We start from the raw sequence: 17,287 nt of genomic DNA, 5'->3' as shown, positions 1-17,287 counted from the left end.
CCCAATTAGATAACTAGATGACAATTTAATAAGGGGAACCAGTGATATGATTTTTTAAAGTTTTAAGTAGAAGTATGCCCAAAAAGGACAAAGCACCAGTGACAGGCTAAGGTCGTGGTAGACCAGGCCCTAGGCACAGTTTGAAGTGGACCATGGCAGAACACAGGCTGGGTACATCAATCAGGTTCATCGTGGTCAAAGATTTTACCTTATGACATAGACTTTTAAGTTCCAATCCACCACAGGAGTGCATTCCTAAAGCCACACATGACCATAAGCAAGGCACTTAGAGACTCACAGCTCACAGGGTGTCAGGCATAGGCCAAGAGCAGGGTCCATTCCGGGTGCAATTTCCACTGGTCAGCTGGGCAGTTGCAGAAAAAAACCCTTTCTAGCTTGTTGTATCTCCGAAGGAGGTCAGTCTTATGGCCCTTGGAGTCCACTTCCTTACCCTAGGAACAAGAAGGAACATCCCAGTTCTTCAGGCCTCCTCTCAGCTCACAGACAGCAGGTACAATACCGGTCTGTTTTTTTGCTTAGGTCCTGGAACTGTTCTAAAGTGGGTGCCTGGAGGTGCCACATTTATGTCTGGCACGAGCCAGTCGCTGAAATGGCTTCACTAACCAATGGGGTAAAAGTTGCAGCGGTCAATCTTACCCTACCAAATTTGGGCATTTTCATGATGCCGGAAAGCTTCAGCCATACTAAGCTTGAGCTCTGAGGATTGAAGGTGATTGGGAGGAGTGTGCTATGGCAATCCAAGTGTCCTCCTACATCTAAAACTAAAATGCAGTTTGGAGCAGCCACAGTTCCCACAATAAAGCTAGAGACAAGAGTCTGGCAGGACAAAGGCAGGATTTAAAAAAAAAAAAAACAGACAGTGGATACAAAAAAACTTGGCATCCTGTTCCCTTCCTTTCAAGTGTACCCCAGTGTAATATGTGGCTCAGCAGACATAACAAGCAGGATTTTACACTGTGCTATCATGAGGAGGCCCACAGCCTCACTCTGCATATTCTGGGAGATTCGAGGGAATATGTCTGTCAATTCAGGTCAGCCTTTTGTTTGCTTCGGGAGGCATTTCACAACTTTTCACACCCATTCAAATGCTAATCATTCAATCAATCAATCAATCAATCAATCAATCAATCATTTGTAGAGCGCACTACATACCCGCGAGGGTCTCAAGGTGCTGGGAGGGGGAGCGCAACTGGTCAAACAGCCAGGTCTTGAGTAGCCTCCTGAAGGTCAGCAGGTCTTGGGTCTGTGGTAGGCTCAGTGGGAGGGTGTTCCAGGTCTTGGCGGCGAGGTGGGAGAAGGATTTTCCGCTGGTGATTGCGAGGGACGGTGGAGAGTGCGAGGTCGGCTGGCGGTTGGGGATGTAGGAGGAAAGTCGTCTGTTGGCTGGGCGGTTGGGGATGTAGAAGGAAAGTCGTCTGTTGGCTGGGCCGGTCTTGTGGAGTGCCTTGTGTGCGTGGATAAGGAGCTTGAAGGATATCGTCTTGTTGACGGGGAGCCAGTGCAGGTTTCTCAGGTGGGGAGTGATGTGGCTGTGGCGTGGTACGTTGAGGATCAGTTGTGCAGAGGTGTTTTGGATGCGTTGCAGTCGTTTGATCAACTTGGTCGGGCTCCCGCGTAGAGGGCGTTTCCGTAGTCGAGTCTGTTGCTGACGAGGGCCTGGGTGACTATTCTTCTTGTGTCTGTCGGGATCCACCTGTAGATCTTGCGGAGCATGCAGAGGGTGTTGAAGCAGGAGGAGGAGACGGCGTTGATTTGCTTGGTCATGGAGAGCGTTGCGTCAATGATGATTCCCAGGTTGCGTGCATGGTCGGTGGGTGTCGGGGTTGCCCCCAGTGCCGTCAGCCACCAGGAGTCGTCCCAGGCTGAAGGATGAGGACCTCCATCTTGTCCGTGTTCAGCTTCAGTCGGCTGATCTTCATCCAGTCGGCGACGGCCTTCATTCCTTCGTGAAGGTTGGATTTGGCGGTGATGGGGTCCTTGGTGAGGGAGAGGATCAGCTGAGTGTCGTCGTGTAGGAGATTATGTTGAGGTCATGCTGTTGGGTGACCTGTGCGAGCGGGGCCATGTAGATCTTGAACAGTGTCAGGCTGAGGGAAGAGCCCTGGGGTACGCCGCAGATGATCTCGGAGGCTTCGGATCGGAATAGGGGGAGGCGGATGCTCTGGGTTCTGACAGAGAGGAAGGAGGTGATCCATTCCAGAGCCTTGTCTCGGATCCCTACGGCTTGGAGGTGTGCGCGTAGTGTGCGGTGGCAGACGGTGTCGAAGGCGGCGGAGAGGTCCAGGAGGATGAGGGCCGCGGTCTCACTGTTGTCCAGCAGGGTCCTGATGTCGTCGGTGGCGGCGATGAGGGCAGTCTCGGTGCTGTGGTTGCTGCGGAACCCTGACTGGTAAGGGTCCAGGATTCTGTTTTCTTCAAGGTATCGGGTTAGCTGTCTGTTGACGATCTTCTCGATGACCTTGGCCGGGAACGGAAGCAGAGAGATGGGCCGGAAGTTCTTGAGGTCTCTTGGGTCCGCCTTGGGTTTTTTGAGTAGGGCATTGATCTCGGCGTGTTTCCAGCTCTCTGGGAAGGTCACGGTCTCAAGGGAGAGATTGATGACGTTGCGCAGATGGGGTGCGATGGAGCGATAGAGTTGGGAGGTAGACCCATGTCTGAGCTATAGTATTAGTTCTTTTTATTCTGCACTTAGGTTTTCTATGTAGGACAGTTAGCCCAGCCACAGTAAAAAATACCTTTTGGGTGATAGTCACAGTAACAATATCTTAATATTAAAATTCGACATGTCCTACTTATAAATACTATAACCCCGCCTTGGAGTCACTTGTGTTAGAGGGAGGCTTTGACCTGTGAAAATGATTTGACAGGTCGCACTGCAGGTTTTACACTTGTATATTCAGGTTAGAATGGCAGGCAGGAAGCCATGTTTTCACTGCTGCTGTAATGGATGGCACATTGGGGGTCGCAGTCCCTTAGTGCTATTTAACTTCCAGGTCCTAGGTACATTTTGCACCATATATTAGGGACTCATGGGCAAACTGAATACACCAATTATGACTATGCCAATTCAACCTTGCTAAAAGAGAGATTACAGGCATTTCAATACTTGTGCGCAGGTGCTAGACTGCACAGAGTTCTAGAACCAAATCAACTATAGCATGCAACAAAAGGTGAACAAATTTGGGGTCGCCACACAGAAAAAGTGGATTTTCTACAATTACCTAAAATGAAAATATTTAAATTCGGTCCTCTTAAAAACCACTTTTTATTCAGACAAATCTAAAATCTAACCTTGAAATTGTTTTCAGGTGTAAGAACATCGAAACTGGAGCATGAACAAGTTTTAAGAGGCTTTCAAAACCCCATATAGCAAGAAGACTGCACAGCTCCTAGTGAACTAGCATTTCCTTTGTAGCATTCATTAACATCATGTGTATCAAAAAAACACAAACTAGTAAGTCACGGCTTCCACTCCCTTTCTTCCCCTTGATAGAAGAAAGTCATAGGAGATCAAGATGAGGGAAGACACAGTGAATTAGTTAAGAAAAATAGAGGACTAGAGTAGTAGTGGTGTGTTGTTGAGGTGAGATGGAGGAGGTTGGTCTGTGAAGCATTTGTTCTACCCAAACACAGTTTCTGTTGACCAATAAAAAAGAAAAACAAAACTGTTGTCAGTAGGAATTTTAAGCATACTATTCAAATTGTATGTAGCAGATGAGCCAGAATTTACAGCCAATCCTTTGGACACCTTTGCAAACTTAAAATTTCTCTTCTCCACCACTTTCTTTAGAACCACTCCAGTTTCCTCACAGATTTATACATTTTGAATCCATGCATTCATTTTGCCTGCAAATTGTGCTTGTGACCTGACATTGTTGCTTTAAGGCATTTTAACCACATTTTTATGACTATAAAAATGATGTTGGCAAGAATGCAACCAGTGTCCAGTGTTTGTGCAGGTCATGGATGTCATTTTGGGGGCTGTCAGGTGTCACAGCTGTAACCTCTAGCTTGCTCCCTGTTACTCCTGGTACTTCCTTTGTGACCCCTGGCCTCAAAGGAGGCAAAAGCTTTGCCCTTTCTGAGGTCAAGGCTCAAAAAGGAAGTGCCAGGAGTAGCAGGAAGCAAGCTAGAGGCCACAACTGTGCCCCTGACTACTCCCAAATGACATTCATGGTGCAGGTGAGTTGGGGGCATTTCCTGCTTATTTCGATGCAACTTAAGTATGCATCTTTGTATAATACGGCGAACTGACCCACATCGAAATTATCTGGACAGTTCCAAAACGTAGGAGTGACTTTATGCATATCACATGTGTCTCAGACCTAAACGCTAGTAACACAGTGGGTAAAACCTTTGGTGGCATTTATTTTCTGTATCAAGTCACCCTTACACCAAATCACAACAGAAACCTCAGTCTGGTGAGCTTAAAGCTGTCTGTAGCACCTGCGCTGGGCATTGAAGTATTGAATTATTACATAATATTTGGAAATTTAGTGTTATACAAAATCAGTCACCACAAAATAAAATGTGTCAAATAAATAAGACTTATTTTTAGTACACTATTTAAATAGCAAGTGTTGCCTAGATTGCTCAACCTAGCAAATGGCAGGATAGCAGGAACGACCAGATCACTGTGGGTCGGTGCTGCCATGGTGTACTAAACATAAATATATGTTTAGTGCAGCACATAAAGAATATCAGTGCACTCCATTTCGACAAAAGATTCACATGATGGTACATGTGGTGCAAAAGTGAGATAAATGCAGAGTACATGATGTTACACGGTGGATATCACAATAATGCACTCAGTGCTTCTGAGATTATTTTTGCATTTTTATATAGCGCAAACTTGACCCAAAGGTATGGAAGTGCTTTACATGAGCATCAGTTACATTATACAGGGACACATTTATTTGTGAAGGCATTGGGTAATTAAATGATTTGCCCAGTTCACAGGATGTTGAGATGACACTGAGACTCAAATCTAGCTTCCGAACCCCAATGTCTGCACCTCTGTCCATTACATCACATTCTCTCCTCTGTTTTTATTTTCTTAAGCACTACACATCTCATTTGCAAGTATTTCCAAACATTACATTATGCCTTTTAACCATATATCAGGTAATCCTTCTATGGTTTCCGTTCTTCTCTCTAATCCCCATAGCTGTTCCTCAAACAACATTCTGAGTAGTCTACGAGCTCCCATAAACTATGGACAGTTTCACCTTTCTCACCTCCTTATATAGCCCTGCCTTCCAAATATAATTTGATGAATATTCACCCAAACCTGAAGTTATGCATTTGAAAAATTCGCTTTTTTCCATCACTTGGCCATCTAACCCAAAGTGTTAATTACCATGAAGACTCAGATTTTCCCACCCTCTTAGATTTATGATTGGTGCTATAGATTCAACCAGTTTCTTGTAAATTTATGTCACCACAGTATTTTCACTGTTAATTTACTCACCAATCGGAAATTCTGAATCAATATCAATATCATACAAAACCTAGCTTCCTCTACATATTCTGGATGTCCAAATATGATCAAGTATTGTATATGATTCTATCAATATGTCACAGATTAAGTAATATAAACCTGTGTACCCATGGTGCTTTCCTGGATTATAACATTTTTAAACTACCTTTTATGATAATTACAAACAACATTTCTAGTTCAGGCAAGGCCCATTTCAAACAGTTAGTACGTGGAATGTTTTTTGCACACCTTGCTCTTTTTACGGCCAAATAAAGCAATGAAGAACAGAATTCAGACTGCAGAAAACATTTTTGCTGAGGTGACAAGGAAAAACAGGGTACAGGAAAAGACACTGGCAGAGCAGCACCATTGTAAAAAAATGTTTCCCATTGTACTAAACTGAAGTGAATTCCAATTGTGAAACAGCTTTTGATTTTTTTTTTGTAAAGGAATCTAATGTACTGCAATGTCTTTTATTATCCTAATCATTAGATGCTTTTTCAGCTAAATCAATCACCAAAGTCTGCATTGAGGTAGGCTATCATGTTCTTTTGCCATGTTTTACCCTTTCTCCTTTCTCTTTTGAGGTGATGTTGAATAAAACCACTTTATGAGTGTACAGTTTAATTTATGCCCCACTTGGAGGATACAATTGCAACAATTCATTATTTTTTAGTTTGATAGCAATGACTCTATAAACTAGGCAATAAACAGGAGCTGTATCGGGCACCCACATCTTGCACCCCGAGACATGAATATTTTTACAAAGTGTTTTATATCTGAATTGAAGTGACCTAAGCTACTACATATATCATAACAATAATCCAAGGGTGGTGGAACAGAGCATTCTCTTTTAGATATATATTTTCTAATACATCTTACTGGTCAGAATGACACATGTTTTGATCCTTCCATCAAACATCTACAAAAATGCATGTTCTTAATTTCAGATATTTCGATAATCAAAATGCATTGATATTTCTTTTTCTCAATTTCACCTGATCTGAACACGTCTGATTTCATCTTGTTTAAGCTTTATGATGACTCATAGACTCATTCTACAAATTTGGTTTCAAAGAAATAGTTGTTAAATGATGAAAGTTAACAAGCTTGTTTACTACAGAATATAATACAAAATTAGACATGGATTTTATATTAATTCTATTGGTAAACATTTAACGTCACACTGAGGAGAGGAAATCAACAGTGATTAAGAGGTTTCCTTGGCCATGGTAATACCTTCAAAATGAAGACAGAAAGGTCTAAGGAAACAGTGACAAATAGTAGCAATAAGTTATCTGCCTACCTAGGGTACCTCAAAACGTGGAAGAAAGTTTGACAGCTGGATATTTATGTCATAACACAATTTTCCAAAATGCAGTATATGCTCAAGTCAGGGCAGGATATGGGGCAAAGGCTTAAAATATTTTTTTTCAGATAGACTTAAAAATGGTATTCTCAAAATTGTTCAATCAAAAGAAGATGAAAATATTATTCAGAATAACATCAACATGAACATAGCAGTCATCTCAATTTATATTCTTTTGTATTTGAAAAAAGGCACCATAACACTATTCATAGTAATTTGTTCTTTGCTATGTGTGCCTTTTCTACTAATATTTAAAGGGATAACTTAATAAATTGTTTTTCCCAAAAGCGGCATGGGTATTTTTTCAGTCACTAGCTAACATATTGGATTTGTTAAAACATTGCTCTGTTAAGATTTAATTAAGGTTTAAAATAATCACATTTTTCAAAACTCAAATAAAATATTTGTTTTTGAGAAAATAGTCATATTGCTATAGAAACAAATTGACAACAAATATGCTACATATGTATCTAAAACAGGTAATTGATGAAAAATATAAAATAATCACCTGGCTAAATGTAGAAAACTCAGACTTTCTGTTTAAATCATTGGGTAAGTATAAAACTGTACCAAGATTTCCTAGTTTTTCTCTCTTTGCTATCCATCCAATGCCTTTGCACACTTACCTACTGTCTCCAAAACTAGGCCCCATAAACCTTTTGTTTCCTTAAATTCAACTCCAACAAGTAAACAAATTAGGTTAAAGTTTATTCCAATATCAACTATTTAGGAATACAGAGGTTTTACAAACACTAATATAACTTCTGAATGTAGAGACACTGCCACTGAAGAGGTATTTGAGCATTTTTAAATACACTGTTTGGAATGGGTGTGTGTGTGTATGTTCCTTGGTGGACCCACCCATAGAGAACGATGAACCACAGTTCAACTCAGTAGTCATGGCAGTGTTTCACGAATATATACCCTTTTTTTGCATGCATTTACAACACATGCCATAACAACCCGGTTGTTACAACGACCGCGTTGTTTTTTTGCATACCGTCGGAACAACGACTTGCTGTAGGGGGGCGCTGGATGTTGGAATAGTATAATTTACTATTCCAACTCCAGTCTGTGCGGACACTAGAGAAGGTGTTGGATTTTAAATCCAACTCCTTCTTCCCCCTTAACGCAAGTAGTTTCTCTGACTTGCGTTGTAACGGTATGCAAAATAACAACGCAGTCGTTGTAATGACCGGGTTGTTATGGCATGCGTTGTTCCACTTGCAAACTAAACGCTGTTTACCGTGTTTCACCTCTTTAGACGCCTTGAGTGACTACTCCATTTTCCAAGACTCTTTCTATTGTGTTTGTTCTCATTTTGTAACTAAGGAAATTCAATGCATACTTGATTACCTAGAATTTAGAACTTTGTTGTAAGATCTTTTTTGATGTGTATCAATGGGACCAAGTAAATCCTGTACTGCAAGAAATCACAGGCCACCAGCCTACCAGTGAATCTCAGTCAAGCCCATTGCATACTGCATATCACCCTCCCTATGGAATCACAACATCATTCTTTCAACAGTGTTTATGTAATTGTTGTAAGTACCACTGTCGAGATCTGTAACTTTTATTGTGATTCTGTGACACCAATATGCCTAGCCACAGAATTAGTTCTGCCTCATGAGTCAAACAAAGCAGCGGTACAATGAAGGTCCTTTAATGGAAGTAGTCCGCTATGCAAATATATAATTATCAATTACATTGACATACAAAGTTTTCATATAACAAGGTAAACACTTTACAAAGTAGATTATGGCATACTGCTTCAAACATCGCTAAAGACAAGGAACAACCTAAATTGTTATGAGATACATTATTTCTCTAATTTTATTATTCATGCAATGCCATTAATTATAGTAGGGAGAAAAGGGGTTTATGTTTAAACACATTTTTTGATTTTTCAGCAAAAAGCACAGCTTAATTCAAGAACATAATTTATTGCAGCCATTTTTCTGTGGGGTTTGTCTAGACATAGCAAAAATGTTAGGGGCAACATGGTTTGTTCGTGAATATGTGTTATTATCTTTCAAAAGTTTGCATCTTGGGTAAGCTGACAAGATACACTAGGGCATACTTCCATACGCACTTTAGTTTAGTGTGTATAAGCAACCTCTGGTTACACAGCATCATATGTAATTGGGTGTCCTATTATAATGATGTTCTAAAGATATTATATTTTCAATAGGTTAGCTGAATGACTGCTATAAGACTTGCGGTTAACTTTGAAATGTACAAAGTTATTAAATTCCGAAGTGCCACTCATAAGCTTTTTATGGGCCTCATGCCCACGAGATGAAAAACTTTGCTGCATCCTTCAATGGCGCAATCTTTTTTGGAACTAAACCCAGTTACAGACACTCACTTGAGTGGTTTAGGTAATGTGTGCACAATTTTCAGTGTTCTCCTTTCTTTGATAACACTGTCGACCATTTGCCTGGTTACTATTGTAAATATTATTGCGAAAACATTAATGATGAGAAAGTTTGTCTTTTCTTTTACTAGGTCAAGGATTTTTATAATTTCTGGAAGCTTTAATGTCTTGGGTATCAAAATTCAGCTCTTCACTACTCGTGCTTGTTCAGGATTAATACAGTTAATTCTACTTTGCTACATATCAGCCGCGTCTTATTTTTTTAGTTTTTCAGTTAACGGCATTATTTTCATACTGGAACACTGGTACTTGGAGCCTGTCTTTATGACCAAAGCTTAGATTTTCTGTCTTGTGAGCTGCAATGATATATGGACCAGATGTACAAAGCAGTTTTCTGGCTGCATACTGCCCGATTTGCAGAATCAGGCAATTTGAAACTCGAAAAATTGTTTTTTCAAATGTACAAAATGCAAAATGCCTTTCAGTAACATGTTACCGAATCGCATTTTGTATTTGCCATTTGGTATTTGGTAGGAGCGTGTTTAGGGCGTCCCTTCCAAATCCCAAAATGAGAATGTGTGTATTACTGGTGGTCGCAAACAAAGTTATAGTTTATCACCAGCTTAAAACAGTTTAAAACTGATGGTAACCCATTCACAAAGAGGAACGGGTCCCCAAGGGACCCCTTCCCTCTTGGGAATTTAAATACAGATATTTTATTAAGAGCAGCTACCATTGCCTACCCCTAAAGAATAACATTTCAAGGTTTAATTTTTTTCTTTTTAAACACAACCCATTTTTCTTCAAGGAAAAAGACCTGATTTAAAAAAAGAAAAGATGGCTGTGATTCCTGACGGGTCGCAACCTGTGACCTACCTCATTATTACTCATGAAGTAGGTTGATTTGTGACCCACAAGGAATCCTTAAATGAAAGTCAATGAGTTTCTTACATTAGGAATACTAATTTCCTAATTGTGATTCAGAGAGAACCGAATTTAGGAAATCGGTATTCCCAATGTTTGTACATCTGGCCCCAAGTCATGTGCAAGGCTACAATCCAAGTCATATGATTTGAGGCACTGGAATTGGCATAATTTGAAAAAAGGCCATGTGATTATTTTCATTTAAATATAACAGAATTAATCAACAAGGAAAATACAAGAATATGCAGGTACCTTTGTTTCTTATTATCCACATAATCTCTTCACATACTCTTGAGAACTGTATGTGCCTTAATCATGTTTGCCACTGTATGATCATATTACATTAATCAGTTAAGGCATAAGACCGACATGTCTTTACTTGTTTCTACTAAAAGCCAAGTTTATTATTTTTCACTTTTACTGTACACAACATATGCCAACTCATATCACCAGTATGACCAAAATACAGTTAGGCAATATTAATTATTATGAAGTCAATAAACTAGCTCAGATTTCCTAAATGCCGTGCTCACTTTGATTGAACATGTCATTTATAATATGCATATTTACCTTCATTGTTTTTTATTGTGAAATTTGGATTGTTGGCCATTTCAGGAAGAAGACTGTAGAAAAAATAATGGCCGTTCTTGGGATCATCTTTGTCAATAGCACTTACTGTCTGGATTATCTACAATATAAAAACGCAATTTGTTAAATTAATTTGGGATATATGTTTTATAAAAAGAGACCAATCATTTGCATTCATTCCTGATGTGCATCCGGTTTCACCCACACTTGTAAATGTCTTTAGTTGACAAAGGTGTGACCAGGAGTGCCTGTGCAACTTAGAGCAGTGGGGCGGAGTGGGGGTGTACTCGACAGATGATGATAAGGGAAATTTTATCAATTTTCCCTCGTCATCGCTTGTCGAGTCCCCCCCCCCCCAACACACCCACCGCTCTTACCTGCACGGGGCGCTTCTGGGTGTGACAAAGAATCAGCATAAAAGGAATTTAAAAGTCATTGGTGAACACAGACAAGTTTACACAACTTTGTGAATTAAAAAAGCACACAAATGGAGCAGACATTTACATTACTCATTTAAAAGAGATTTGATTGAAACTATCAAAAATATATACATTTAAATTTTCAAACATACCAGCTAAGATTGTCAAAAAAATGATCAAGTTTTTTTCATTTTTTCAGTTTTCGCTGCGTACTGTAATATGAAAGGGCATAGTATGTATTATGCACGCATGTATTCAAGAAGTGTGCATTTGCTAGTCTTTAAATTGTTCTATTTGAATAGAAATAAATATTAGTCAATCTCATTCCTATAGGTGTTGCAAATGTACAGTTTTTAACAGTTACAGCATATTACAACACAGGCAGCACTGAGAATGAGTAACTCAGCTTCAGAAAAAAGACATTCTATTATAACTGAATTATCCACTTGCAGTTTAATCACCTCTTTTTGAATATGAGGAATGCAAAACAGGATACATGCTTCAAACGTCTAGAAAGATTATGTTCCCATGGATAACGGAAAGTTTTAAATTTAGATATAATGTTAACTTTATAGGTCAAGCTCCCTTCCTTCAACATTGAATAGTTTAAAATGATGAAGAGTTGACTGAACAGTGCAGCACAAGTGAAAGGAAGGATTCAAGCTCAAACATTGACCTTTTTGCAACGACATGGGTGGATTAGCTTTGCTTCAGCAACTGTACTGTGCCTAAGATATCTTTTGAACATGCACAGCGAGAGACTGTAAAAAGAGATCTGTTCAAATTAGCGAATTGAGCAACGGAGACTGTGACTTAAATCTGAACCTGGTGAATTTGAATCCAACCTCATTTTGATGTAGGCTCTTTATACAAAGCGGATTCGTGCACTAGAATGTGCCCCAAGGGGTTAAGAAAGTGACCGCCTCTGGAAATTCACAGAAATATTCTTTTGTATGTGTCGTGGTATATCGCAGAGTTAGCTGCACGATTAACATCTAATTGTACGGGTTAAAAGGGAATATAATCTTTCTTTCAGTCGAAAATGCTTTCAGAATCTAAAAGGTGACATATCTTTAACAATTGCCCCAAGAAAAAAAATTACATATGTTCCAGGAGTACGAGTGCAGGCTTGTCTTTTTGGCTTCAGAATCATGTATTAGCAAATGTAAGCTTCCATTAAAAAGCACCATGTTACTAAAATGTCTTGTTTTTCTAAATCTCCCATCAGATGACAATGATAATAGGTGAGTACTATCACTCTATTTAGGTCACTGTGCAACAAATGCATTTGAAATAGCTGGGACATGACATGTGGGTTGGGCGCAACTAAAATCTTATTTCAGTACTTTAAAAATGTTGTCAAAAGCAAATTACAACCTTTCAGTAGCCATAGTAAGCACATTTCAACATAGTTGTTCAATTATATCAAGAGAAATTGTTCAAAATATATATTTACTTGTCCAGGACGTCCATTTTCACATAAAAAAGCTTCATATTCTGATGCAAACTCAGGGGCGTTGTCATTTACATCCAACACTTTGATTGCAACAACTGCGCCAGCGATTTGACTGTGATTTCCTAAATTAAATAAAAAAGCGATTTATTCATTAGGCACAAATGTATTCTTCCAGCTTTCACTAGATGTGGAAAATTATTGCACATATGAAATTTGGATAGTAATATATTGCATTAAATTTTTCATATTATATTAGAATGCACTGTTATTGCGTAGTGCTGTGCGTCAATCAAATTTGAGAGGAGGCAGAAAGGTCAGGCATTTAAAATGCAGAGTACATCTTTAGTTTCCATTGGTAGTTTCATTTGGGGACGCAGAAACAATTCCACAACTCTTAAGGACCAGACTCTTTGCTCTACCAAGTAATCCTTCTAAAACAGGTGTCTCCAACTAGTAGCTCGTGAGCTACCAGTAGCTCGCCAGCTATTGAGAGTAGCTTTCCTGTGTGCAGTCCAGTCTACGACTACCAAAGCTTTTGCTTGTTTGAATTGTTATATGTACACCAAAATTAAAAAGCATGTATTCAAGGCAAAATGTGTGTATTTTCACAACTCATAAGCTGATGTTTGTAAAAAAAAAAGTTGAATTTTCAAAATGTGCTCAAAGCTATTATTTGAGTTGGAGAGATATATTACTCATATTTATACCTTGATGTCAGGGAGATTGCAGCAATGGTTTGTATGTACCATGTAATATTTCAGTTAAAATTGTCAAAGCCTTTTTTACATTACTGCTCGAAACCCTGCCTGATGCACCAATGTGATCACTGCTGACACTCTCGGATGGGGTGTTCACTTTTACATGAGACGTATTAGTAGCTTGGGAGGATTTTCATTGTAAAATAAGTAGCTCTTGCTGCAGGAAGGTTGGAGACCCCTGATCTAAAACAATCATAGACCCTTCAAACCTATGTTTGATGGTTCATTGGAGTGTGGCTGAGTGGAATCTTGTACTGTTGCACAGCAAAGTATATTAAGAGCATAAAAGGTAACAGAAAAACAGAAACCTATGTTCAGAGTGTCTAATAATTTTTGTTTGGTGGGGAAAGTAGGATGTTTCACGTTTACGATGAGAGAGTGCTGTGCAATACAGACAGATCATGGTAGAGTGAGTGAATTTATAAGAAACAGCTATACAATTCGTGAATTTATAAGAAACAGCTATACAATTCAAGTACACAAGCACATCTTTCTTCAACACAGTACACTTCTCAGCTTTTTTTATACAGTAAAATGCAATTGTTTATTTTGTGAAAGCTAAAAACTAGTCTGTGCAAGAGAGGAATCAGTGTATCAGAGTCAATATTCCTAAACAAGTTCCCCTAATTCCTCTGCAGGAGGGTACGTTTAACCAGCAATTAAAATGCTTACCGTTAAAGAGTCACTTTCTGTGTACAAACCTACTATATCCTTTCTTCATGGCCCAAAATTAATCATGGCATACTTTTAGAAGCAGTGAGATGAATTTGGTTCTGGCCACCCCTCATCATTCTTTTTCCATTTCCTCTTGGTCATAGCTCTCATTAGTGTGCCCTTTGATATATTCTACTCACCTTCACTCATTGTGTTTCTGGCGGCTCATTTCGTAATGCCCAATGCATGCTACTCCATCTAATTATCATTAAACCTCATTTGACCAAATATTGATTTCACATGTTCAGAAAAATAATTGCACCAGACCCAGAAGATGGGTGGAAATATTGAAATGCTTGTGTGCATGAAGAGACAAAGACAAAGAGAGACAAGGGATTTGGGGGCACTTGATTTGGGTTTGACAGACTTAGAGAGATACAGAGTAGGTATTATGGTGTACAATGATTGATCCACTTGACCATGTGGCTGAGAACTCCTGGATACCCACTCAATACTGTGCCTGGAGTTGGATAATGCACATGGTTTTACATTTCAGAGAGTGAATGTGAAAGGTGTCCTGGTTCTGGTACCTTTTCGCATGAGGCTTCTTCTGATATCACCAGAAGTTTGCTGATCCATCCACAATTATGTGTCCCACAGAATCTGATAGGGACCTGCAATGAGGTTGAAAGTGGCACATTTGTTGAGCTCATCATAATGCTCTACATCACTATTATATGGTTCCTAAAAATGAATTCTGCATTTTTAGTCATTGTATTCCATCAAAGTTTCAGTACACAGGAAGGACCACCAGAAGATGTTGCGGTCCTGGCTTAAGCTTCTTATTTTTTATTTAATTTGGGTGATATATTCAAGAATGCCTGCTGTAGATTTAGGAAAGTCATCCTTTTTGCCTTGATCGACCCATTTGTTGACTGATGCTGGGGGTTATCAGCTCTGAAATTGGGCTGGGCTCTGCTGCCCATGCTTAGGACCAGTGCTCTGTCCTCTAAAGGAATATGCTGATTGGTATAATTCTAATTGGCAAAGACAACCTACCTGTAAGTTCCTAGTACATGGTAGGGCATGTGGATTTAGAGGCCCCAATGGATTTAATGCATTTAAGAGTGCACTGCAGTGGTGTCTGGTGTCATTTTAAAGCCAGCCCTGCCTTGTTGGGTTACACTGACACACACACCAAGGAGAGATTTTCTCCATTTTAATTTTTTTGAGAACAGTATATCCTGGGTCAAATATATGCCACACTTCACAGGATGTGGTCATGGCAGAGGGAGGTAACTTTACCAATTGCAACTGGACTTGTCCTGGACTGTGCAAGTGTATTGTGGGAGTTTGATTCCTAGTCTCCGAGTGAAAATCCAGAGCCTTTGAACCATTGGTCAGTGCTAGAGGACACTTGTCTTCCCAAAGGAGCCAAGAACCTGCTGGCTGCCTCATCGGAAACAACACAAACCAATGTGAGATGAAGTGATGCATTGCAAAGCTTCGCCCCTCAGCTCCACCAGAACTAAAGCAAGATCATAAGAAGCTTTGCAAAGCCTTGCTGCACCGCTTCAACAGAAGTCGCATGAAGACGCATAAAGCCTTGCCGTACAGCTTCATTGAAACCGATGTAGCTTGATGCAACATGACACAGGACTTTGCACTGCAGCCCTCACAGCTTCTCGGAACTGATGCCAAATGACGCGAACCCTCACAAAGCAACGTCACTCACGCCGCACACCAAAGACATGCGGTACAATACTCAGCAGTACTTGTTTCTGTGCCTGGCCTTAACTCCATCATGGTTGGCCTGAACTTGTGACTTTGTCCCGGTCCAGTGTGCCCAGGGATCCTCAGTTGGCGTTTTGCACCTTTTGGTGCTATGTTTACCTAAATCTTTCAAAATTCATATCTCTGGTTCCCTACGTTGGAATCTTGTCATTTGTGTGTTGGTTTGAATATACTACTATTCTCTACTATTACAAATTGGTGTTGGATTTGATTGTGTTGTGTCTTTTACTTATTTACTGTTTTGTTTTTATTAAATGCTTAACACACACCTGTCTCCTAGGTTCAGCCTGACTGCTCGTTTGTCAAGCTAACAAGGGTTGAGCAAGGACTAATTTACTGAGACTGAACATATTATTGATTGTGGTATTATTACTAATATTCCACTAATCCTACTTTACCATGATTTTGATCAAAGAAGGATTGCAACAAAATCGAGTGTAGACTCCTAACTTTTTGGCATCAACTTTGGTCCACTCCAGCCCTAAAATCTTACCAGCTGGGCCTTAGAGATCTTATGAGCCTGCACAGAACTAAAAGATTCCATGGCTTTGTGCTGGTAAGATGTTACTCCATAAATTGAGCCTAGATCTATATTGGTCTTCTCCGGAGAAGCTTTGTACGATTCCTGGGGCAAAGTTAAAAGTGGATTTCTGGGAGTGTGTCGCTGTTGACATTGTGGTGCACCATAAGGGTATGCTATCAATGGCCTTCACTGATTTTTAAACCCTGTAAGCAATATGACACACAATTGATGTAATGTAATTTAACTTATAGAGCACAAACTCATACCCTGAGACGTCTTGGCACTATCGAAGTCTGATTTAGGCCGCAAGGATATCTTACTCGGGTCAATCGAGTGGTCAATGTCTTCTACTCCTATGTGAAAAGCCAAGTTTTTAGGGCTTTTCTGAAAGAGAGTAGGGAGGGGGCAGCTCTAAGTGTCAGTAGGGGGTTGTTTCAGAGTATGGAAGTGGCCCTGAAAAAGCTTGTTCTACCCCAGGTGGTTTTCCTAAATGGGGAGACCGGCAGGTTCCTAGCTGAGCTTGAGTGAAGGGTCCTTGCTAGAACATACCATTTAAGTTGTTTCTTAAAATGGCCTGGCCCAAGTCCATGCAGAGATTTATACGCCAGACAGGGTGTCTTAAAGCAGCAGCGTTGCTTAACTGGCAGCTAGTGTAATTTCCTAATAGCATCTCTGGCTGACTCATATGTCGAAATTTTTAAAAGGAAACAGGCTGCAGTACTCTGCAATGTCTGGAGCCTCTTAAGAAGACCCTTTGCAAGAGTAAGGTACAAGCTGTTGCAATAATAAATCCTTGTGAGAATTAGTTTCATTATTACTGTTTTCAAGAGTTCAGAGGGTAAAAATATTTAAATATTTTAATTGATCTTAGAGAGCAAAAAGAGGCGATGTTATTTTGTTTACTTGGTCCTCAAATTTAAATGTT

The 17,287-nt window shown here is 39.8% G+C and overlaps 1 protein-coding gene across 1 annotated transcript in view; it reads right to left on the bottom strand.

The window, feature by feature from the left end:
* CDH8 (cadherin 8) overlaps window positions 1-17,287 on the bottom strand; it is an 815,205-nt gene that overhangs the window by 71,743 nt on the left and 726,175 nt on the right. Inside the window, exons 9-10 of the mRNA XM_085636856.1 lie at window positions 12,634-12,755; window positions 10,741-10,858 (exon numbers count right to left, since the gene is read on the bottom strand). Coding sequence (XP_085492982.1) covers window positions 10,741-10,858; window positions 12,634-12,755 — 240 coding nt within the window. The remainder of the gene's footprint in view (window positions 1-10,740; window positions 10,859-12,633; window positions 12,756-17,287) is intronic.

Source organism: Triturus cristatus, chromosome 12 (assembly GCF_964204655.1).
Source record: "Triturus cristatus chromosome 12, aTriCri1.1, whole genome shotgun sequence".
NCBI classification, from domain to species: domain Eukaryota; kingdom Metazoa; phylum Chordata; class Amphibia; order Caudata; family Salamandridae; genus Triturus; species Triturus cristatus.
The sequence above is the reverse complement of the archived record's forward strand: the minus strand, read 5'-3'. Positions and strand labels throughout refer to the sequence as shown.